Raw genomic sequence first — 24,933 nt, 5'->3', positions numbered from 1 at the left:
TGAAGTTGATGGCACCGTGTGCCGTTGCTTTTGATGAATCTCACTTCAATTTTGCTGGAAGTCATTTCTTGTGCCGCCGCAAGACCTGAGTCATTTTTACTGTCACACGCAGGGTTTCACACTTTAATGTTGAATGTCCGGTTGCAGTTTCCACTCAAGCTTCTTGTTTGCTTAGTAAGTTGTCACTGGATGAAGGCCAACGCTATGTACAGCCAGCATAGATTGTGAGAGTCTGGGGCTTAATATTTGTGCATGAATAAGGAAAAGCTGCAGCAGGCTGATAGCCAAAGCGTGGTTCTAATAGAGCCTAATGACAGGGGAGTGGGGGTGGGGGTGGGGGTGGGGGGGGGGGTGTCTGTCTCAGGACTCTGCAAGCAGCGACAGACAGGGTTACAAGTACATTATAGAAGCATAATAGCTTAACGCAACCCTCTCAAGTCCAATTATATCCCTAATGAGGTTTACAACAAAAACACAATAAACTACTGTTATTTTCTCTGGGGATGTCACACCAGGCTCATTTGAATGAAAGTAAATTGACCAGTTGCTGTTGCTGGGATTCAGTTACGCAACAGCGGTTTTCCAGGAAAGGTTCTGTTTTTGTTTCTTTCATCTTTTTTTTTTACCCACAATAGAGGCTCCGGAGGAGTCTGGGCTGCATCCACGGGGGTGCAGTGCCGAAAGTCTCGGGCTGAGTGTAATCAGGCTGACGGCACTAGCAAAGCTCGTGCTTGTTCACTCCGAGCAGCTGCTGGAGTCCAGACTCTGACCTCACGCTGTTTCCTAAAGAGGATGGAGAAAACGCAGCAGTCATGTCGTGTTAAACCGAGGATTTAAGTGACTTTACAACACTGACTTAACCAGAATGCTTGTGTGATGGTAGAAATTAAGTTCAGCATGATGACCTTCAAAGATAGCTTTTTCTTTTTTTTTCTTCTGTCACTGATTTAGTAACGTATTTGTGATTGGAACCACCTGCTGGACAATTATCCCGATCCCCTAACAAGAAGGGAATCCAGCTGTGATCAGCCAGTGGTACCATTTCCTCATTGTTGAGCCAATCCTCAGTGGCACCGTAAGGTTTTAAATGTCAGACAAGGCTAATGGCTTTGCTGCCATGTGGAGACTGTGCTGAAATGTCTTTTATCAGCGGGTGCCTTTATTATATTCCACAGTCCGTTGTTGTACAGGTTCGGAATTCAGAATGTAGTCATTTGCGGTTTTATAAGGCGGCATTTGAATTGACTGCTGCGAGTGCAAGTGGCGATTCCTCTGCCGCTTTAGATCCTAAACAACGGTATTACCTGTTTATTCGCTCCCTTCGAGATGGCCCTGAGTCCCAAGTCCCCCCCTGCCATTAAACTGAGACTCTGCTCTGTGTGAGGCCCACGGACCCAGCCAACCACCTCCTTAAGCAAGACATGCTGGAACGCCGCAGCCTACTAAAGTACCGTCAGATACCTGTGTGAGATTCCATTTCACCCCCCTTAATACTGTAAAAGCAACAGACATCCTTGTTTTGTCTGCTGACTTTTCAGGTGATGATATTAGATTTTGATCGAAGAAAACTTCTGAGAATGATCATCTAATGGAGTGTCAGACAATTTTGAAACTTTCCATATTTTCTAGTGTAAAAAAAACGATAAAAAAAGCACATTTAAGCAGATACTCATTTTGAGAAGATAGCTCTACACAGGAAGACATTAAGCATCCCGTGAGTCAGGAATACAGAATCTCTTTTAAACCGCATCAACAACAAATCACTTAGCAACTGTCTTTCGACGAGGGCCTTGAACTCATCACACACACGCGCCTTTGTTCCGTTATTTGAGCGCGTTTTTTAAACTTGCGCCGTTCAGCGTATTGGTTTTTAAAACCGCACACAGGGATGCGAGGCACAGATGAGACGACATAGTTTGAGTCAGCTGAGGAGGTTTACACTGCAAACAGAAGCTGTCGGAGGCTCCCTCAGCACGCATGGGATGGTGTCAGTTTGCGACAGTGTAAACAAATGAACTAAAAATACGGCGCTGAAGGAGTTGTCAGCAGCTCACAGGCCCGACTTCAAGGCAGTATTATGCTTCCTGTTTACATTCCCCCACAAAGCCCCAAATGACATAAAATCTAGTTCCAAAAGCTTTTTTTTTTTTTATAGCGAGGCCACTGCTGCGGTATCCCTGCAGTTGGTGCTCGTCCATCACGCTGCACCGCACCTTGGTTTTGATTAATTGGAAACCTTAAACCCAATATACGGTGGCTCCGCCAAAGGAATAAAAGGCAATAATTGCAGCATTGACTCATGCATCGCTCTGGGCAGAGTCTTGGTCAGTGAAGGTGGCTCTTCCACACTCATAACCAATGTGATTAAGCATTTTTTTTTTCTTCCTCCCCAGCTGTAAATCAGGCACCACTTGGGCAGCTCCCAAGAGCAACATCTCGTCAGCCTGAACTCGGGCTTTGGCCGTGAACCCACCTCTCGCTGACAGATGTGTCAGTCCCTTTGATGGATAAAGCTGTTCTGACATTACTGCATGCTTGCCTGGTCTCAGTGATTTCACACTCTGGTGGTGCCGCAGGGCAGGATAGCTCAGACTTGCAGTGGCTGTGTGGAAAATACTGTAAACCTGGTCTGGTGCAAATGAGTCGTGCAGTACCCACAGTTACTGTACGGTATGAAATCATCTAGTGCTGCTCCTTTTATTATTCCACCACAAACAGTTTTATGTGATCTGGGACTTTGGATTTGAATCCTAACTGTTGCTGCGTTTACCTATTTTGTCATTTTCTTTGGTCACGCTGAGTAGTTTTACTGATTTTTGGCAGAGACGGCCTTCAGACCAAGTCGTAAGTTTTAGGATGGATTATTTTTTTTTAGATTGCCAAAAACACAGTTAGCCTATTACAGCCAATCAAATTCACCAACAAAGCTGCCAAACAGGAAGCTAGACAGATAGATGTTTTGTTAATTGACACCACATTTCGTGTTCTGTATATGTTCGCCAGCGCTTTCTGGCAATGTCCAAAAATTCAAACATTTGCTTTATTCCGTTGAAGGGTTAATTACTGGGGGCTCACACAAAGCGTCGTGAGCGGCCAGCTGCCATTCATTTTCAATGATGAGCGGCCGGCGTTGTGAGCTTCATGAGCGTCGTGAGCTTCAAGAGTTGAGAAAGGCTCAACTTTATGCAAATGAACAGTGACGCGACGACAGCCAATTAGGGCTGATCTGGATTCCGAAGGTGGAAAACGGCAAAGAAGGCTACCCAGAGTGCGATACATGGTGAAAGAGGGAACCGATGTATGGATGGATTATTATATATATCTGTCAGTTGCTATACATCTAAGCTCCGCCCCTTTGGCCGCTTCCGGCGGCAGAAGAAGTAGAAGCGGCGGGTTGTGAGCCGCTCACGACACTTTTGGTTTGAGCCCCCACACTTTTAACGCAAACAAATCACGTTGCCGTATCAACCCCATCGTTCCTGTAGCTCATAAGATTTTTTTTTTTTCCCATTTGGCATAAGGGTATTGGTTTAGTCTCCAAAGTCGTTATCTTTTTTTCTTTTCTCTTGAATATAATCTAATTGAATACAAAAACATCGGTGGACCATAACGGAGTGAGCCACCAGTAGGCCGGGGTTACTTGGCAACGGTTCACCTTGGTGATGGTTGTGACGCTGCTCAATGACGCGGCAGTAAGTGACTCATCAAGAATTGCGCCAGTTTTGTCAGTGAGTTTATAAAACAGCAACTGAGTGCAAGTTTTATTCTTAAAGCTCCGAAACAGCTCAGTGTCGGTATAACCATCAGAGACCGAGCTGTGGCTTAACAACCGTAGCACGACTGTACCTTTCGGTTCGCTAGCTGCTGCGACAACTCCGGTCCATTTGATTTAATTTGTGCTAAGCTCCTCTGTTGCTTTTGCCAGAGCCCGAAACACGAGCATGAATACCTCCCTATTTCTGACCAGCCACAACTCCAGTCTGCTGTGTCGGTGTCAGGAGATTTGAATTAATGCTTATCTTGTCAGGAAATAAGGCTCGGATAGAATTCACATCCTCTCATGTTGAAGTCTGTCATGATTTCTCTCTCCCTCTCACAGAACCTCTGTTTATTCAGTCGGGTCTGGGTCAGAAACCCTTGACTGCAGCCTTGTTGTTGGCTCAACTCAATCAGGTCGTTTAATTCCGGTTTGGGCAGAGAATGTAACAAGAAATCATCACATGCTGCGGTTTGTGAGTTGTTTACAGTTTACAAGTGAAGGGCAGGTTGAGATTTTTTTTAAAGCTCTTTGAAATGGTTAAGACCACACAACCAAGTCCCTCCACACACACAATAGATAGTCTAATTTAGCCCATGAGTGGGAGGTGGTGGTCTTACCTGTTCATAAAGGGAACTGATGGAATGCGGGGCTCCGTCCAACATGCGGTCGGGGAAGCTGGGAATCAAGCCACTTACCATCCGGTTGGCATCAGTGGCAGAGACGGCATTTCTCCACCAAGGCCGAATATAAGAAAAAAAAAAACGTAGATCCAAAACCTAAATCACTTAACAAATTAACCAAACGTGATAGTGATGAAGTTTTAGGTTTATTTGCAGCCTAAATGTTTCATTGTTCCATCACGTTGCCAAAACTCCGTATCCCAACAATGCAACCCTGCGATAGACTTCCTGGATTTTTTCAGTATTCGCAGGAAAAACAGCTACTAGTTTTCAACTCCGCCATCTAGCAGCACCATAACACCAGGGAATATCTCGCTCTCTGGGGGAAACTTGATTCCTCCGGAAAACGCATCTGTGACCTTACGTGTTTGTTTTTTGTTTATTTTCAACCTTAATTACTTGTTAGATCACTTTTTCTTTTAGCTTTTACCCTCATGACATACTATTTGTGTTTCAAACTGCCATTCAGTTATGGAAACAAAAGGGGAATTTTTTTTTAAAAACAGCTGTTGTTTTTTGCTCGTATGTCTATGCATTTAGCATTTAGACGATTTTATCCAAAGCGACTTACAAATGAGGATATAACATTACTGCTAACATCAAAGCTACGTAGAAGGAAACCACTAGTCCGACTCTGTCAGAGGTGACAGGGGTGACAGCGTAGAGATAGAGTGCAGGCATAGAGGGAAGCACAGAAAGAGAACGTGCAGTAGAGGTGGTAGGGAAGCACGGGGTAAGTGCTGGAGATAAGATGCTCTCGCGCTGCAGCTTGAAATGAACTAGGTCAGAATTTAGCTGCGAGTGATGTTTAAACATTACATAACACGTCTCGGCGTTTTATCCTTTGTGAGCTTTTCTTCTTATTCTGAGAAGCTGAGAAAGCTTTGCGACCGTGTTTCCTTAGAGGTTTTGTGGCTTTGGAGGATATGTATTAGTATGAGTATATATGCACAAGGGTATTTTTTTTGTCATTTTTGGTGACAGTCAATGTCTGTTATCCAGCAGCGCGGTTGATTGCACACTCTCACTTTGCTTCTTTTTTTCCCCGCTCATACACGTGGAGTATATAACCGATATATAATCCTCATTGTAGTGGATGTCTTTGGTGCAAATGAACAGCCGGTTCCAGGTTACCGCTTTGATCAGACTCGTGAAATGTGGGGCTTTGATTTAGTTACCCGTACTATAATCCAATTAATTCAAACTTTTTTGGGCTTCGGTGTCCTTGCACGTCATGCCACAGCCGCAGCAGACCGCTGGCTTTGGTCTGGATAAAAGCCGGATAAAAGGTAGATGGAGAGGACTGGGAAGGCAAAATGGCCTTTCAGTCTCCCCAGTAAAGCAGAATTGTCACTGTTGCACGGCACTTTAATATGGTGGAGACCTTTGAATTGTAATTTGGATCCATCTACCGTCCCGGTGGAAGCTTTAAATTATGCATCTGTTGTGCTTTGGCCTTCAGGGATGGAATTTAAATGTGTTAGCCGTCATCTGGAGTCCATTTATCCAGACTCATTATTTGACTTTTCATGAATCGAACAGGGCGGGCTGAGGTTTGCTCATACTGCCCCCGTTGTTTACTGTGGGCTGACATGATGATGTCACGTTTGACTCACTTTTTACGTGAACATCTGTGATCTTGTTAACCAACATCCTGCTGCCAGAGATTGCTCATTTCACAGGGCTTATCGAAGACATGCTGCTCTGTTAACATGTCAGCGGAAACCAAAAACACTGCCCGCATGACAACGCTTTGAATAACTGCTGTGGGCCCCCTTTATGGGGTTGTTCTGCATCTCACAAGAGAGATCGTGACAAACAGAGAAATTTGAAAAGATATGTACCGTGCTAGATAGAGTCCCCGAGGTCACGGTCAATATGGGGCGTGAAGTGGGGACAGAATTTCATATCAAGTTTTCCAAAGGTAAAGTGGTGGGCAGCTGTTAGTTTTCCCAGCATCTGTTATCCGTTTGTTTTAATAGGTCTCACTGAAAAACTCTTTCCAGTTTGTGACCATATTACGATCTCGTTTTCATTGAAAGACGCTCTCTGACTTGAACAAGATTCGGTGGAAATTCTTCGCTGTGCTCGACTTTTGTCTTGGCAGTGAGATGCCGTCTGTAGTCGCGGGGATGAATGAGGGAGAGGCGAGCTCTCAGACACAACCCGACTCGGGGAAGAGAGCCTCAGCCTCCACCTGTTGATTTGACCTGTTGGACGAAACTAAAGAAAACAACATGCAGTTATAAAGCAGTTATAAACACAGGATACATTCCTCCTCTTATTTTGCCCTTTTGCTTCAAAGACAATACACAAGCCTGCCATCTGGGTATTTGTTTATGAAATGTGTGTGTGTGTGTGTGTGGAGTGACTTGAAAGGGTATCGTCAGATGTGCCATATGTTGAGACAGCAGTCAGCTGTATTTTATACAAATCAGTTTAAAGAACTGATACTTTGACGCTTTAAAATGGCTGTGAAAAGTCTAAAAATGAAGTCAGCTTCCGCTGCAATCTGCGCCACCCTCGCTTGATAGTCAATTTAAACCGAAGAGAGCTTTTCAAAAAGCTAATAATAGCTTGCCACATGCTGCAATCCAGGCGTGCACTGTCACACTGAACCAATAAGACTCTTGCCTGTCAGTTTCTATTCTTCACGGCAACCTCTTGGGTATTTTCCTGCCCCCTTCACATTGTCTCTCTGTCAGCCTTTTCACCACCTCCACTTATCTGCAGAATTAATCCGCACTAATAATCTGGGCGATCAGTTTTTCGAGAGAGCCCATCCACCCTGGGTTCACGCATCAGTCCGTCAGTCATGGAAATTGAGAGCGGTTGTTATGAGCCTCTGTCTTGTTTAACAGAGCTAATGATTTTGGTTGAGTAAAGGTAGTTTTGGGAAGCACCGTTGTTGTGAAGACTGAAGCGACACGAAATTGTTTGTCTGATTAGTCGGGACAATTCAGGAAGAGCTCTCTAGGAATGTACCCAGACTTCCAGGGACGAACTCGCCTCACCTCACTGTGAGTGAGCGTCAGCGCTCTCTGAAAGTCAGAGGGCGTGGCCCGGTTCAACTGCGCTTTTTCAACTGCCCGACAATGAGCTGAGCTGAGATTAAGCCTCGTTAATCGACCTCTGACGTTCGGTGACAGTTTCCTAATCCCTCCGCCTTATTGTTGTAAGCAGCTCTCAGTGTTGTTGTTTTTTTCCCCTCCTCAGCTGGCGACTCTCAGGGTTCAGCGCAGACTCTTTTGCACATTTGTTTATTCCCTCTTGATGAACTGAACAATATCCAATCAGGGACTTTGTTACCTTTGTCTTCCTCTTCACTGAGTGGCTGGCTGTCTTGCTTCCTCCTATTCGTTCTAAGGTCATCCTGCGTTGTTTAGACTCTCACCACGAGATCAGAATCTTATGTCCACTGCAGCTGTTTGAGTTGCCGTCATGGGTTTACTGGGGTCTTGATAAATGGGTAGTTTTCCATAAGCCGGATCCAAATGATGTCCCAAGGGTGTCGAAATCTTTGTCATGGAGTATGACAGATAACCTTGTAATCTGTCCTGTCACTGTCATTACTTAAGCTTGTAACAGAAATGCACAAGACTGCTGCAAGTTTTATTATTTGAACTTTTAGGCACTTTTATGCAAATAATATAATATGGGATCTTTGTAATCTGTTGAGATTTGACCCTAAATTAGACTTTTAAATGCAAATATGCTTTATACAAATGTATATTGACTGTTCCTGCCTTCCCGTTTAGGAACATTGCATTCTGGGTAGCCTGGTTAGGAGGTTGTTTTGGGAAGTGAGTGACTAGTCAGCAAAGGGATGCGGCAAGTGCATGCCGAGGGGATTAGAACGCTCATAATCAGCCACTAGTTGTCTAGGTGCGTCCACGCTACAGAATAACTGTTCCCTAATTGTTGCAGGCCTTGTTCTGGTGTCTTAAGAAGTGTCTTTCTGTTTCATTCTGATTGAGAAACACTACTCTGACGTTTTAGGTTATATCACGGAGGAATTTCCTTTCAGATCTCCATTACACGAGATTTATGGCCGAAGAGGTTTGCCCTTTTTTTTGCCTTCTCAGGCTGCCTTCACATGGGATATAACTTCTCCCTTTGCTCTGCTTCCTGTCTCCGCAGCAATGGCAGCGCTTACCGCATCCTGTGTGACAGCAGGTTCGCATCTAGAGCGAGAAAGGACGTACCTACCGACAAGTGTGCGGACGTGTCGCTGCGCGCATGCATTTTGGGGGAAAAAAACGAAACAAAAACAATAGTTTGAGCATGACCTACCGGCCAAGCTGGGAGTCGGTTGGAAATGAGTCACCAGATGAGTGATTAATATCGTAAATGTTCTAAACAGACAAACGTTACAATAACTGTCAGTTACTAATGGAGGCGGTGTAATTATCTATGATGAGAATAAATATTTGGTGCTGCGTTAGAATAAACAGATTAACATGAGTTTAGAGTTAATCTTTTACACCGCAGCTTCAGCTGCTTTAGTTGATGTCGATGGAACAATCATCATCGGGTAATTTGAAATGTTAGCGTTTGTTCCAGGCTGTCTGAAGGACACTGTGTGTGTGCTTTGTTGAACTGTCACTTTATTCGTTCCTGTTGTTTTTATCCAATCGGCTATCATTCCCTCCCAGCCAATCATTGCCCTCATATCACCTGCCAGATTCAATTTTTTTCCCCTCCCTTTTGTTAAGTTGTGCCTTCATCGCCATTTTTGTTAAACTAATGTTTGTTTTTCTTTTGTTTTCTGTCTCTTGTCTCCCCTTTTCCTTTTCCCTGTTTTTTGTTTTTTTCCCACGTGGCTGCAACTTCTCCCGCTGCCGCTGTTGCCGATGCCGCCCGCTCTCGCCAACCCTGCTGCACGCAAAACCGACTCCTTCCAACATCTGACAAACGACACACGATGGACGCCCCGCCGACCCCTCTCAAAACTTCCCTTTTCAACCCCTGCCACACTCTTCCTTGTCCCCGCTCCCCATTATCTTTGTTTCTTCCTCTTTTTCTTTTCTTTGCCTGGCACCACCTTGTTCCCCCTGCTAGCACCATGCAGAGTTGAGAGAGCATCATGGCACCTCCGGTAAGCCAGCAACGTTTCAGAGGATGGGCTCGGGGCTAATATTTAGGACTATATGCAATATAAGAGACGGCTCGTGTTGAAACTATCTAAAGCAGCCAATAATAACCCATTTTCAGCACTTGACAAAAGTTCTTTCTATTTTTCTGTCTCAAAATCTTTATCGCAGGATCCTGCCAGCACTTTAACTTACATCTTTTCATAGATAAACTACTGAAATTAATCATGGAGAGGGAGTTTATCATGGAAAGGAATTAGTGCAGACTTAATAAAGTTCTTTTAGTTTGTCAGTACCTCTTAAAGTGTTTTTATGTGCCAGTTGGTGGTTAGTTGTGTCACGGTGCACAGCATTATGTGGTTTCGCTGTCCTACTTTCTTCTGTCACCTGTCTGATGTTTGTTAAAAGGAGCTGTCAGTTGAATGAGTTCCAATCCCTAGCGAGACACAAAGGCAGCCTCTGGCCCTTCAGGGAGCTCTTTAGATGTCCATCATGACAGCACTTCATGCTAATTTAACGGCAAAGAAAACACCAGATCCTAGATATTAGAGGGCGAAGAAGGCAGGTGACACAGGTTGACATCCGACCTGGAATCCCTTATTACAATTTTATGGATTTGAAGATGTCATAAATGTCAAGATTAAGAGTGTCCAGATAAACCAAAGCAAACTGAAGCCTGATTTCACACTCATGATGTTGTTACATCAGTATAGAGACTCCTGGAGCTAATAAAATGTTAATAAACTACTACTATTGTCAAGCCCCGATGAGAAAACACATGGTGTGTATAGTAGCAGGCTCACTTGCTAAATAGAAGGGGGGGAAAAAGTGAATGTGGGTAATTCAAACGTAGTTATGAGCAGCACTGTGTACCGTAACAGTTCATTTGTGTTGAGCTAGAATAAAAATAAGCTAAGACACCGATTTGAAAGTTATATTTATCGTCACGATAAGCTGTTGGCCCGCCGGGCCGTGATAATAAGATAATCAAGCGATGGCACAAGACCTGTCTGTGAATACCGATGAAGGAGGCAATTGTTAAAAGCATATGAGCACCTCGAGTGACTGCATCATGAACCCAGAATTAACTGTACCCTGTTAAAGCATTAAGCAATGCCAGTCGTCCGTGATGAAAAGGATCACATAAAGCACATCTGAACATTCGAAATGTTAAAGGTTAAGTTGCTTCTGTGGTATTTTCCCTAATCAGGGTTTTCAGTTCATTTCGGTACTCATCTGAAATGGGCTTTCACTGCTTAGCAATAACGTGCCCGCGTGTTTCATAAGCTCCAGGTAAACATGGTGGAGTGATAAGGGGCTCATATATTCAGGTTATAAGCTCATACGAAACACTTTTTTTTTCCAAATTACGAGAGACGGATGAAAGCAGATGTTATGTAACTGATCAAACGGGGGTTATGAAACAGAGGGCTGCGCCTAACGGGTGCTCCACAAGAGGGCTGTCTGTAGATGTTCTCTGTTTGAAGTAAGACATGTCCTTTCTTTTCACCTTTCTACACCTTTACTACACCCTCCCCCCCTCCCCGTTTTCTCTCCGTGTCACTTCCCGGTTGCCTCTCTCCATCCATAGCTGCCATAGCGTGCGATGACACCGTCCTTCTGACCCCAGGCAGGATGAGCCAGCGCCAGGTGAAGGAGAGGGACAAGGAGAAGGACAAGGAGAAGGACAAGGAGAAGGAGAAGGAGGCGGGCCTCCAAACACCCAACAGGGAGCACGTTGCCACCCCCTCTACCCTCAGCCCAGGGATCAGCTACACCCACGGTAAGATTGGCTTTCCCTTTACGGTGTGTGATGTACTCTTTTCCTTTTCTTTTTTTCTTTTCTTCCTCTCTAATAAGGAAACAAGACGAGAGATGGAGAAATGGGGCAAAACATACAACAGTTTGAATGCATGAATAGATTAACCCATAGACATACAAAGAGGTTTTCATTAGCTGCATTGTACACTGTGAATTTCCCCCACTGTGGGACTATAGATAAAGGACTTATCGTATCGTATTGGAGTCCATAATAAAGAGAAAATATGCACATAAAAACTATTGCAACCAGGGCTGGTTCTGGTATGTCCAGCCTATGAAATGTTAGCAAAGTGTGGAGTTTGCATGTTCTCCTCGAGTTGATGTGTGTTTCCTGAAAGTCAAATTTGAGCCAATGCAGACTGAGGATTCATCGCCTGTTTACGTTTGTTTTTTCCTGGATCCCCGGACTTCTGAGGATGTTATTTTTTATAATTAGCTGCAGATTTATTGGAATCAAAACTTTTGACAATATGTAGAGGTCCTGCTATTTGTGATTAAGGCTAAATCACACTGAGCATGTGCAAACCACCACTCTCAAACCTGCTTACCAAGTGTATGAGATGCTTTGTATATTAACATGGATATTAACATGGGGAGCTGACAGCAAAAGGACTGTAAAGCACTCCTGAATCAACTTCAGGCAGATGAAGGTCCATGCCAGAATAAAGATAAATCAAATGGAGAATGAATTCGGGAAGATTTCAACTGGGTCTTACATAACTGCTCCTGCTTCTTCTTATGTTCCAGCGCCCTCTTGTGGTTTATTTCGTGGATTCTCTGCTGTGATTGCAGAAAGATATTGATGAATAGAATCAAGTCTTGTTTTATCCTAGCTTGGTGAAATAGGGACAACATTTTTTAATAAAATCTTCATGTTACGTTTGCTCGGTTAACTACAAAATCTGTTTGTCTGTCCTTTTGTCCACTTTTGCTCACTTCTGATATTGATTTGGTCAATGGGATGTTGCGCTCCAGTGACAAAGTGTAAGTCACAGGTAAAGGATGGTGAAAATGTGTCATTATTTGTAGACATTACACAGATTACCTTTAATATGATACCACCTGTGGTCCTGCTTGTGTACCCAGAACAGGTCTAATATGTCCGGAAATGGACACAATGGCCATCAGGGGGTGTTCTGTGGTGTCTGGTAACCAGCATCCTGTCTGTGAAGTTTGGGGAGTTTTGGGCTCTGTTTCTCAAGTTGTTCCATAGCAGCTGGGGAACACGCTGTCTTTGGAAAGTGAAGTGTTGCTCTTGGGTAGGCGTGGGGGGTGGGGGAAGTCTTTACCTGGCAACACTGAATAGGTTGTTGAGTAATATCAAACGAATATTCAGTTTTGTTTTGTCTTTTCAGCAGAACATTGATTTTCATTGCTGTTCTCTTCCTCTTTTAGTGGGTTGTAATGTTTTGGCAGATCATTGAGGGGCAGTTTCCCACCACGAGGGGCAGTTTCCCACCACTAGGGGGAGTCACTGCATCACGAACAGCGTTCAGACTTGCCTTCACCTTTAGTCATGAATCTGTGTTATATTTATCAACAGCAAAATTAGCCTCTGTACACCGAAAACGGTGACTGTAGTCAAATATCTTTACACACTTTATATTAATCTGTCATTACTCCAACACAGTGTCACAGGGGTGGGATAAATTGGAGAAAAAGCTCCTTGACATTTATCAAATAACCTGAAAGTGGGCTATGAGGGTGATGCATCAGCGGCGCTCTAACTGTCCTCTCAATGTAATGATATCTGCATCTGTGAAACAAGGGTCAGTAAGACGGCATGAAAGCATCGTCTGCCCCCCCCTCATTGCGGTGCAAAAAGGGTAACCATGGCAACTGATGGCACTAGACCAGCTTAGAGCCATTAGTCTTGTTTCACGGGGATGACGGTGTTAGTGTGGCTTGGCTTGTTTTTCTTCATCGCTTTTATTAGAACTTAAAGGGAATGTTAGAATAAATGATAAAATTAATCATTATTGAGTGTTCAGATTTAGAGTCAGAAAAAGATGTCCGTTGCAATGACGTAGGACTTCTGAAGTCGAGAAGAAGGGTGTAGGTGTCGTGAAAGAATTCACAGCCAAAGTGTGAAGATGGGTAGTTGTTTTTAGTCGTGTTCCATAGCCCTGTTTAGTCAATTAGTTTTGCACATTAAATATGGGGCATGATTCCTAGTGGATCGTTCTTAGCTTTTGAAACACAGTTGCATTTTATTGCACCCCAGCAGCAAAGTACCCATTACGCATTGAATCGCATCCCTCGAGAGCAATGTTGTTCTTCTTGATGTCCTTTCTTATTTGAGCGATTAAAACATCAGAGAACATGTTTTTTTCCCGAGCTGCCGTTTTCTTTTTTTTAAGTATGCATCGTGCCCTGTTTTCGACTTTTTAAGTCAAGCTAATCTGATGCCACATCGACACGAACCTTGTTGGAAAAGTAAATGCTGCAAGAAAGGTTTGAAATAATGAGATTACCACACTGCCGACTGATCCACTGGTGGAGGTGGGGGTGGGTAGACAAGTGGTTGTTGTCCTTAATGTCTTTGAACACATCACTGATTCTGATGTTCCTTTAACCCATTACTTTTGCTCTTTAAGCTCTTTTTTTGTGAGTTGTTGGTAGAAAGAATGAAAAGTCGCAGTCCACACACACACATCACACAAAAACACACAGTTATATAGTTGTTGGACGCTTCCTGGTTGCTCTCAGAATCGGCAACACTTTAATCAACAGCAGCAAAATCTTTGTTTTCACTGTATGCTCGAGGCTTCTGCGACATATTTGGATTAAGGCTTTTAATGATTGTGTTTTGCTGCATCGTTATATCTTCGTGTGTACCTGGTTTGGCTGCAAATAGTTTTTTATGACTCACGGAGAATGAAAATAAACCAAGGAAGTTGTTTTTGCCAAGATGTCTCCAATCAGCTTGGAAGCATCTTTCGCTGTAACCTCCTTTCGTCATCTCGGCCCCTCTGGAGTTAAACACAGACGCTGTGTCTGTTTCGAGTGAGTTTGAAAAAGGATAAGCAGGAGAGGGCAGCGAGATAGAGGAGATGAGTAGTATTTCCAATCAAAAAGAAAGTAAAACGGGTAGTGTGAGATGAAAAGCAAAGGAGCGCCCGGAGCAAGTGGGGTCAGCATGGATTTAAGATCAGCTGCAGGGATTATGCCCTGTTAGACAGGTTTAACAACATGGAGGGGGCTGGTCTTATCTGCAACCTCAGCCACTGCTGCTCCAGTGTCCCTTCATCCACCTACAGTCTCATCCAATGAGTGGCTGAGCCCTGGGAAGCTTGAGCGCTAAGAGGTGCGACTGCAGAGATATGCGGCGAAGATTGTGAGGAGGCTGTGGGTACGCAGGAGGACAGGTGCGACACGATGGACAATATCTCTGCTTCGGGGCCTGAGCTCTGCTCGGACAACCGAAGGCTTTGGTGGAGTGACGCGACTTGGTTGTGAAAGCAGGGAGCGACTGTAGCATGATACTGAAGATCAAACTGATGTCTTCACTTGATCTTTGGACACTTTCTTTTAAACGTCAGCCTGAAGGAAAGCAAGGTACAGTATCCATTACTGCTGCTTGATGAGCCAGAGAAGGCATTCCACAGATTCCACAGATCTGGGCTTTCTGCAATGTGTTTATTTTTCTATATTGTCACTCTGTTGTGGACAGAAGGAAGATCACACCAACATGAAATTTTGATATTGACTGAAAGAAGACCCATGGGTTGCTAATGTTTTTACAGTGGACCCATAGGTCAGTGTTTTAAAAAGCCTCTTTGTTCCAAAGCTAATCCCAGGCTTATAGTCTCCTTGTCGCCTTTCTGTAAGACTATAGTTGTTCATCTGCATGTGACCTACTGCCGGCGGTGTGTCACTCACACCGCGGTATCAGATGAATTGGAGCTCGAGGGTTGTCATGTCATGGTCGGACTGCCGTGTTGTCCGAGAATCTTGTGTCAGACATGTGATTCTTGTCATGTTAATGATGTTTTATGGCTGGCATGAACGCAAAAGATGAGAGTCTTTGGTTTGTTTGCAACTATCGCAACTGTGGAGAATTCAGACTTGACAACAGAACTTTGCTCTTCTTCACGCTATAGCGAATCTGCTCTTGATGGATAACATTAAGAATCTAGAATGCGCTTATTGTTGGTTTGTTAGCAGGCCTGTTAGCATGCTAAAATGAGCCGATTAGCTGTAAAAACAAAGCGCAGGCAGGCAGAGAAAAACCCATGTTACATTTATAATTGTAGAACAATTCCATTTTTTCCAAATGACGTATTTCTTCAACACGACAGTTATCCCTGATGGAGACACGAGGATCTTTTGGTCTTCTCTCAGAGCCTCAGATGGCAGTTTGTTGGTTCCGTTTCATTAAATGTACGGATCGCTGGATGGATATCTTAGAAGCTAGTTGTCGAGAGATTTGTTTTACGGTACCAACAGACTGACTCTCAATTCTGTCAATAATTTAGTCCTTATTATGAAAATCAGCACCTGTGTTGGATTACTGTTCCCCTCAGCCACTATAAGACCCCTGTACTTTCCAATTTTTTGGCATTATGGTGAACATAGAACATAAATAGTTGGAGCAGATAAGCGTGGCCCTCCACTCAACCAGAGTGCCCCAGTGATAGGAAAGTGGTGTCGAGATGTGAATTAAATAATTCATGTGGAAAAAAAAAAAAAAAAAAAAAAAAAATTCATGTGTGCCTACATCAGACAGCAAGTATGTTTATAAGGAAAGAGGAAGGAAAAGGGAGGACCAAACATCAGAAGAGAGGGGCTGGATGCAGACTGGATCCTTCCATTTAGGTGGTGACGTGCTCGACTATGAACGGGCTCTACATGTTCACACCACGGTCACAGTCGGGGCTGATTAGTAAGAGTCAGACCTACTTTTACTTGGAATAACTTGAAAATGACCCAGATGATGTCTATATTTAGAAAGTGTTTTTTTTTTTTTTTAAATGACTCTCAAATACAACTGGCGCAGCAGAAATGGACATTTCCTCTGCAATCGGGTTAATTAGGTCTGGGATATGAATTATACATGCAGGACATCTAATTACCTGTTTTAATTAAAGCACATCTGAGTCAGACAGGCAGAGCTGCAGATTTGTCAGTCGTTACAGGGATCATTTACTTCAGGGACAGCGGTTTTGGAAGGGATTAACGCAGTTAGCTCTACAAGCTGTCCTGAACAAATTGCTTTCATGGCTAGTTAGTAGAGACTTGGTAAAATGCTAGCAGAATGCTAGAGGCTTTGGAAGGACTGACATGAAACCATAAAAAAGGCAGGTCAGCTGACAGGAAGTGTGGCCCGAGGAGGGATTGATGGCTGGTAATGTGCCTCAAAGATTTGGTTTTGGAGATAAAGGCCAAGTCTGTTCATCGCTGCTCTGATTAAGTATTAGCTTCCAGTTTCTTGTCGCTTTCTATGAACCATCCGGATGATTCAAATCATCTGTCGTGTCCTTCCGGAACCCAACTACGCAAGTTTCAATGTCAACGGCAATCAAAAACTGAGTATCACGAGCTCACGCAGTGTGCGAAAGAACTGAATCACCCACGAGCGTCAGTCTTGGAATCTAAAAATATCTGAATGTACCAGACTCGTGTCGGTTTTGAGCTCCATTTATCCTCCCCCCAAAAAAATCCAGCTGGATTTGTACCGCTGAGGCAACGTTTATAGGGACAGTAACCTAAGTGCATCACAGATGTTTGCTGACAGAGTTATTTGCAGTCAGTGTCCCCGGCCTGGGTACAGACAGTGCTTCTGCTTCCAGCACTCTTTAACCGTTTCCAGGAGAAGCGCTTATTTCAGCACTCAGAGACAAGTTAACACCACCGTGAAGCTCTTTTCTTATGATCTTCCGTTTGACTCTGAATACTAAATCTCCTTCTATGAATTCGTATGATTGTAAATAGGTCTTAAGATGCGTTTAAAATTTAAGATGCGTTTGTACCGGATTATATACTTAGCTGTTTGCCGAGCTGTTTCTTTGACGAAATAGCTTCTGGTTTTAAGGTAACTTTGTTATTCTGCAGCCGGGAAGAACTTTTAGGGTCATCTGAGCAATGGTGTGACAAGGTGCTTCCTTCTGTCTTCAACAGAGCTTTGTTTAGTGCATCGCTGTGTGTGTGTGTGTGTGTGTGTGTGCTGTCTGATGGCTTCTTCTCTACACAGCACTTACAAGCTGTAAGGATTAGAAATGCACAGTTATTTTTAAAGGGACATTTCATGGCTTTTTATGAGGATATTAGCACCAGCTGCTGTGGGCCGTTAACCCCACAATCTCTTCAGAGCCATTCATTCTCACACTGACCCTGCTAAACTCCTACTTTAAGTCAACCACAGTGGTCTTTGGCAAAGAAGATATCCCTCGCTAGGCGTGGTTTAGGGAATCAGCTATGCCTGATGTACAAAACGTCCAGGAAGTCATTTAGAGAGCTGTTAGGGAGGCTGTGTTTGTTTTGCTTTTGTCGCGTCAGCTGTCTTCACTGCGGCTCCAAAGGAAAAGCAACAAACTTTGAATGTCGTGACCTTAAATGACATGACATGACAACGAAATCTAACCTCGACCTTCTCATTTGCTGCTTTCATAGCCAAGATTAACACTGAGCTCCAGACTTATGTAAGTAGACGCCACTGTGAACGAGCAAGTACGTAATAATGTTTCCAACCAGAAAACTTGGGGGTTGGGAGTTTCGATATGGTGAGATAAGAAGGTTTTACCCTTCATTCAGATTTGTTAAACTGCTGATTCAATGAGCGTGCCATCAGTTAAAAATACTTAACACATTAACTGGATTTTGGCCAGAACCAGCAGGCAGCTGGGTTGAACCGTTACCAGGGCGATCTGTCTTTTCAGTCCAAATGGTTCAGCTGGTATTCAGCTGCTTGTTGCTGGCGCTTATCAGTGCCTCAGGTGCAGCGGTTATGTTGAGTCTTTTAGAATTTGGAATTTGTTTTTCTTTTCCAGAGAGCGGTTTTCAAATAACGGCGAGTGGGCGGGTGGAAAGACGCTTATCAGCACTAGTTCAGCACCTCCCTGTGTCTTTTTCCACTACCCGCCGATGCCAGATGAATGAACGATGAAACAAAATTATGCTCTGGTGAGAAAATGAGGATTGTAGATGTCAGAAACACGCCACTGCGATGACTAATCCATCATGATGTGGCAGAAAAAAACTGCGAAGTGTCCCTTTAGAGTCTGAGATAATGAATAAACAATGGAGCGAGAAATTCAGCTGGAGTGAAAGATGTGATGTGGAGCATGAGGTGCTTTTTCTATAAGCCAAGATGCAGCTCCCCTCCCATCCGGAGGAGAGGGAGAAGGCGGGGCTCAGCTTATTCGTTATTAAGTACTTACAGGCTCTCACTCACAGAGCAGGGAGAGAAGGGCAGTCGGCTGAAGGAAGCTAGAGGAAAGCGGTGCACTGGTTCATTGCTTGCTGTCTGAGCTACTGTGTGTGTGCGTGCTTTTTGTTTGTGTGTGTCGCCTGATTTATTCACTTGCACACTAGCTGATTGAGGGTGACTGGACCGTTTCGACCCCTCCACCCTTGAGTTTTCCTTGGCTCCCCCAACCCCTCGCTCCTTCCCCCCCTCACCCACTGAGGGAGCATCCGCCGGCCTCATGATGAAGGAGGAGGGCCTGCTGAGTCGCCGCCGCTTCTCCACGTGCGGCGGGACGACGTCGGTTCGACCTCCACACCCGGATGGACGCAGGCTCATCCGCAACGCCTCCTTCGGGGGCTATAACGAGCTGTCACCCATCTCGTTGCCAGGTGGGTGTACGATGGCATGGAAACCCCTGACTTAGACATTGCAGGCTCATTAGTGGACCTTGTAGTTTTACCTTCAGAGTGCTGTAATAGTGATGAGACTTCTTCTGTTTTGCTAAGTGTTGGCGCTGACGTGCTGTAAGGACAGAGTTGCATACATGCAGCTGTTCTCTACAGTTGGTATTGAACTGCTTTGGGCCACTCGCCTGCACTAGAAACGGCTAATCGATTCAGTCTGCGTGCGCTGCTCAAGCTCGTCTGGACTCCACTTGATCTGGGGGCAAAGACAAAAGTCTTTTTTGGATTTCAGAGGATGGGACTCCCTTTGGGTCCAGGGAAATTTCACAAGATAACCAACATGCTGTATTTTACCTCCTTAAAGCCGATGTGTCGCGTATGGATATGTGTGAATGTGGTGAAAAGGCATGAATATATAAGTGAAACGTTTTTTGCTCTTAGAATCAGAAGCACTTGCGACTCTTCCAACAGGATATACTGAGTTCAGCAAGGCAGTATATTTATTATAAATAAGAATACATTTTGTTTGTTTTTATACAGAAGAGGTGACAGAAGTAACACAAATTGTTTAAAAAAAATGGTAAAATTTTACCTATTTCTACTACGGCTGCTTCTATCATTGCTTACTAGTTAATCTTTTATTGAAGAGAGTCAGAGTTAGTGTATGAAAGTTGCATCAATTGTCACATATGGCCAGGAAGTGGTTGCAGATGCTTGCCATGAGACCTTAGTTACTGTTTAACGTAAAAGAAAGCACGAAGCTACATGTAAATGTAGAGTTTCGAGGGAATGAACCCGGTTCTGCTTGTGTGCGCAGCATGCTCATTCTTTTCCGGTCAGGGGGCAGATAACAAGCTAAGGACTGTCGGGGCGTGACAGCAGAGACGGATGGAAACAAAGTACATTGAGTGGAGGGGGGAACAAAACCGTAGTTTGAATGTCAGCGTAAGCCGTGTTTGTTTGTTTGTTTGTTTTTTTTCAGAGCGAGACGGATTTCAGTGAATAAATATGTTTGTGCTTCATCTGCGCCGATGCTGCACTCAGGCCGCGGCTTAGCCCGTCTCGGTCGTGCACAGGTCCCAGCGATACCTCTGCGAAAGTGCGGCGATAATCCTCTTTTTTTTTTTAAAAGTGCACTTAATCCCGCCGAATATAAGGGATTAAATCAGTTTAGCGTTCATTTGTGAAAGTGCCGTCTGAGTGATCTTTTGCCTTTGTTCACCCTGCTGAAAGGGCCACAAACCTGGAGGCAGACAGCTGGCAACTACTCGGGCTTTCTAAGAGAGAAACGTCCCCTGTTCCACCTTTGCCGGTGACTATTTTTAACTTTCATAAACCCAGGGAAGACTGAATGTGCGTTTTTGCCAGCATGCAGCACAGTGCTGAAAGGCCGTCTCAATAGCAGCTGCTGAGGGAAGATGGTGTTCTCTTTCCCCTTTCTTTTCCACAGGTTTTTCCATGTCTTGGGAGGTTTGCTCCGGTGACCTTAGGGCCAAACAAAAACCCCTGCTTCCTCCGATTATACAAACATCTTGATCTACAAGACAGCGTCTGAGTCAGGTTGTTCTCTGCTCCCGGCCCCGGCTCATTCATCCTCATTTTCAGCTTGACATTCAGCTAAGTGATGCTGGCTTTAGGAGCCACCGCAGGGGGCAGCTGGTGCAGGCAGGGTCGTGCTAACTCACTTTTTCCTCTTTCCTGTTTTTACATTACCAATCGATCCATTTCCCTTTTCTATTCTTTTTCTTTTCTCTTCTTTTCCCACACCTACTCGTCTCCACGTCTGCTGAAAAAAAAAAAACAAAAAAAAACTCTGCGGCTGTTATTTGTGCAGAAAATAACTCACGGATGGATGATGACTCAGTTTTGTTTGAATACCGGTTCTGGTACACTCCGCAGACTCTCCCTCGTGGTTGCCCTCGCCAGTGATTAATTGTTTTCCCGACATTTCTCTTCCTGTAGTGATCGGGGCGGGATGTCTTTATAAGAAATGTAATTACTGGTGAAACGTGTGGTTTCCGTATCAGTGCTAAGAGGAAGGCTGCACCGCAGAAGAGCTCATTATTAAATAGTAGTCTATTAGAATTAACACTCGAGCAGAAGTATTTGCTCCCCTCCACTTTGCCTTACATATAATCATTTATGGGACGCAAACAAAAACAGTTTGAAGGCGTCAGCATGCGCAGGGATGATTTTTTGTCAAGAGTTGTTAAAAACCTCATCGTTTGACTCAGAAAGACTGAGCAGACATTTGATTTTTTTTTTCTAAGACTCGGTGAGTTGATGAAATGATGCGTTAGCGGAGTGCAATCAATTTCAGAGTAAATGACTTGCACAGAGGTGTTTTTTTTTTTCTTTTCATCACAAAACCAACAGTTGAAATGGTTACAATTGCTAGTTCACTGCATGAAGACTTTGTTGTATCATCTGCAACATTGCAGGTCTTTTATTGAGATCAGAAGACAGGCAAATGTGCCCAGTAACCCGGCACAGCACACGTGAAGTCAGCCCAACTGAAATATAAATAGAACACCCACACAAAGCAGCCGCCACGGTAACACAAGCAGCCTAATGGCCCGTCATCTCCTTCAGACGTCTTGTTTAAAAAACGCTCCTCCATATCACAGATAATGTGCTTTTGTCTCATCAGGCTGCCGTCGCCGCGCGCAAACGGAATGAGAGTGCAGCCGGTTTAATGTGGCACGTATGCCGGCAGACTGCACAGTGAGGTTTGAAAGTTTAAGGGAAAAAATTCCTTCCGTCATCTCCCAGCTGAAGAAGTCTGGAACTGAAATTACAGACGACTGAAAAGCATGAGCTTTTATAAGGTCTGACTTGAGCTGTGTTGTTTACCACGGTTACTTCTGTAGGTCATGGATGGACCAGGAGGGAAAATGATCTAGAGGCTTCACAGTTCATTCTTTGTCGAACTAATAAGAGAGCGGAGAAAGCTGGAGACCTTGCGGTGCATAATTAGAAGAAATCGCTGAGGTCACCGTGACTCGGCACAACACATGTTGGAATCTCAGACAATAAAGACTGAGAATTTTGACCCTTTACCTCTTTTCTTTTCTTTTTTTTTTTTATTCATTCAATAGATGAGGAGCACTGATGCAGCAAATATTTTCCTTTTACATTAAAAGGGGGGGAACGTGGTTATTATGCATGGATAATCCGTTGTGCTCGTCACGAGGAAGAAAAAGATCGTTCTGTAGAAAGTCCTCGGTGACTCCAGTCATAACAGTTCACCCCCTTGGTTTATAGAGACCATCTTTAAGTTTTCCATGGCATTCGCACAGCGCCAGCTTTCCCCTCCCATTTGTTGATCTCGCTCTCCCCTGTTGCCGTGGCAACCTTCGTTTCTCCTACCAAGTACATCAGAAACATGTCAAGTAGTTTGAAAAACAGGACGTGCTGCTTTTCTGGGCTCTATCTGTTTCTACCCTGAAAACATGCTCTTTAGATCGGAAATAATTTCTTTTTTCTTGATCCCTCTGATGACTGTTTTGATTTTGTGGTGGAGATTGATGTGGAAAAGGTTTAGTCTGGCATCATGCAGCTCATCCTGTCTCCTCGCTGTTTCAGTCCCTTCTGTATTCTCTCTTCCTCGCCTGTCTGTAATTTTTGATGCAGTCAGATCGTTGCAGTTTTTTGCCTCAGTCAGTCTGTGGTGGAGTGCGAGTCACCTCCAACTTAAGCCACAATCGCACAGTTCCTGACTTTCCATCCACATGTAGCGAGAACAAGAACATTTTTGGCATTTTCCCCAATCAGATATGCCTTTGTGGCACCTTTAGTCGGAAGCTCTGACCAAGTAGCTCTCTGAAGGCTCACGAATATCTGGGATGTCTTTTAGTTTTCTTTGTCTCACACAAAGATTTTGATATTCTCATTAGTCCTGAAGCACATCACTACTGAAAAGTAAATGCAGAGAATAGAAGTTAATTAAGCCATTGGCTTAAAGGTCATCCTTTAACACCAATGTTGCCAAGATTAAAGGCAATTTGTACCTTCGAGGCAATGCTAGGACATCACAGACGGCAGTAAATTTGGATTAATTAATAAGCAGAGGAGGAAAAAATGTCTTCCTGGGACTGAACTTTGTCAGCCGCCTTGGCATCTGTCAGCCTGAGTGTCACCATTATCTTTATGGCAGGTTAGAACACTGGAGGTGTTTGCCAGCTGATCTTTACTCTACTGAATCTTTCCTCAAAGCTTTCCTTTTTTTAAGCAAAAAAAAGCATCGAATTCAAAGGAGAACATGCACGATGATCCCATATATGACAGATAGCTTTTATGGTCATATTATCCGCCTGCCGAGACGCACTCAGACAGCTGCAACTCTACGAAGAAACGTCCCCATTTATGAAGAAAACGGAGTGGACTCTGTTATCGCTGTCCTCGAGCTCTCTGCCGTTGTTGAGGTTCGTGGGGTTTAATTAGTTTTAAGAATTTATATGGTAGAGATCAAAAAAGCTGGTTTACTACAAGTGGCAGAACAGATTTGTCAGAAAATAAAATATAATAGATAAATTGTAGATGTACACGATTCCTCTTTGACTTGTAGTGTTCATTGGTATATACTGTAGTATATGTAGTGTCTTTAAGGCTGCTTCCATCTGGGTTTTTGGGAGCTGATCACTGATTACATGGTATGTTTGGAGGCTGCGATTACTGATATGTGATTTTTAGTCACGTTCTATGACAAGTATTAACGAGTATTAAATGAAGAATTGTTATTTCTTTAAAAATCGCAATTCATAAAACATAGGTTGCGTCCGAAATCACTCCCTATTCACTATATAGTGACCACATCATTTTGTAGTGGTGTCTGAATGTTTAGTGATTATTAATGTTCACTATATAGTGCACAGAATGTATCCCACAATTCACAGCGAAATGTAGTGAACATCCGATGGTCACTAACCGGAGCAAGATATCCCATCATGCAACGTTTCGCCTCTGCAGCCGGATGGGAGTGAGTAAAAGTTTTGTAAAAAGAATTGCTCGTAATTAGCAGTTGGATGACAGACGCGAGACAAATTCACGAGTTGTGGAGCAGTACAACAGTCACAAAGCCAGTTTATTCCATTGTTTATTTTATTATATATTATTGTCATTGGAAAAAAAGTGTAAAAGGAACAGCATATAATTAAACATTCCAGTAGGTTACAATCAGTGGGTTTACATGATGAGATTAACTCGATTATAGCTATAGTTGGGTTATGCAAGGGGTAATTATCCTTGGATATATGGCGGTGAATGAATGGAATCACTGGCACAAAGCATGTGATACCCCAGTATGATAGGTAGTGCTGTACCTATTTCAACTATCGCTAATAGAGCCACTTCCAGTTGACGTCTTCACCACCACCACCACCAACAACAACAATAAAACTAAGGCATTCGAGAAAGATGGCAAAAGAAGAACAAGATGAAGCTCTACATTTGTGATGAGCAAGGTTATGGCACAAACGCGATGGAGAATGTTCCGTTGTGCATTTCTTTAGGACGGCGGCGCCAACAACAGTAATAACTCAGTAATATCGTCTCCTTTGACTTCCAGGTGATGATCCCAGGAAAAAATCTCGAGCATACGCAGAACGCTCGATCCGATCCACCGTCGTCTACATGCACGTTCAGTCGGCATTTGGATCGAGTTATCTTGGGGTCTTAATTTGATTGCGAGTAACCCGATCTGATCCGTTTTTTTTTTTTTTTTGTCAGATTAAACTGACTACTTGAACTGAATAACTCAATCAATTAT

General features: G+C 43.8%; 1 protein-coding gene across 5 annotated transcripts in view; it reads left to right on the top strand.

The window, feature by feature from the left end:
• The window catches only part of osbpl8 (oxysterol binding protein-like 8), a 67,250-nt gene that overhangs the window by 19,320 nt on the left and 22,997 nt on the right, over positions 1 to 24,933 (top strand). For 2 of the 5 annotated variants that reach the window (XM_072377934.1, XM_072377935.1), the window contains exons 3-4: positions 9,502 to 9,538; positions 11,125 to 11,316. In XM_072377934.1, coding sequence (XP_072234035.1) covers positions 9,502 to 9,538; positions 11,125 to 11,316 — 229 coding nt within the window. Of the gene's footprint in view, positions 1 to 9,501; positions 9,539 to 11,124; positions 11,317 to 18,351; positions 19,152 to 24,933 lie in introns of those variants that run through there. The other 3 variants (XM_072377938.1, XM_072377936.1, XM_072377937.1) reach the window with 2 other exon arrangements.

The sequence above is a fragment of the Leuresthes tenuis genome, unplaced genomic scaffold, assembly GCF_036924035.1.
Source record: "Leuresthes tenuis unplaced genomic scaffold, fLeuTen1.0.hap1 SCAF_23, whole genome shotgun sequence".
NCBI lineage: Eukaryota > Metazoa > Chordata > Actinopteri > Atheriniformes > Atherinopsidae > Leuresthes > Leuresthes tenuis.
This window is presented reverse-complemented; position numbering and strand designations above follow the sequence as displayed.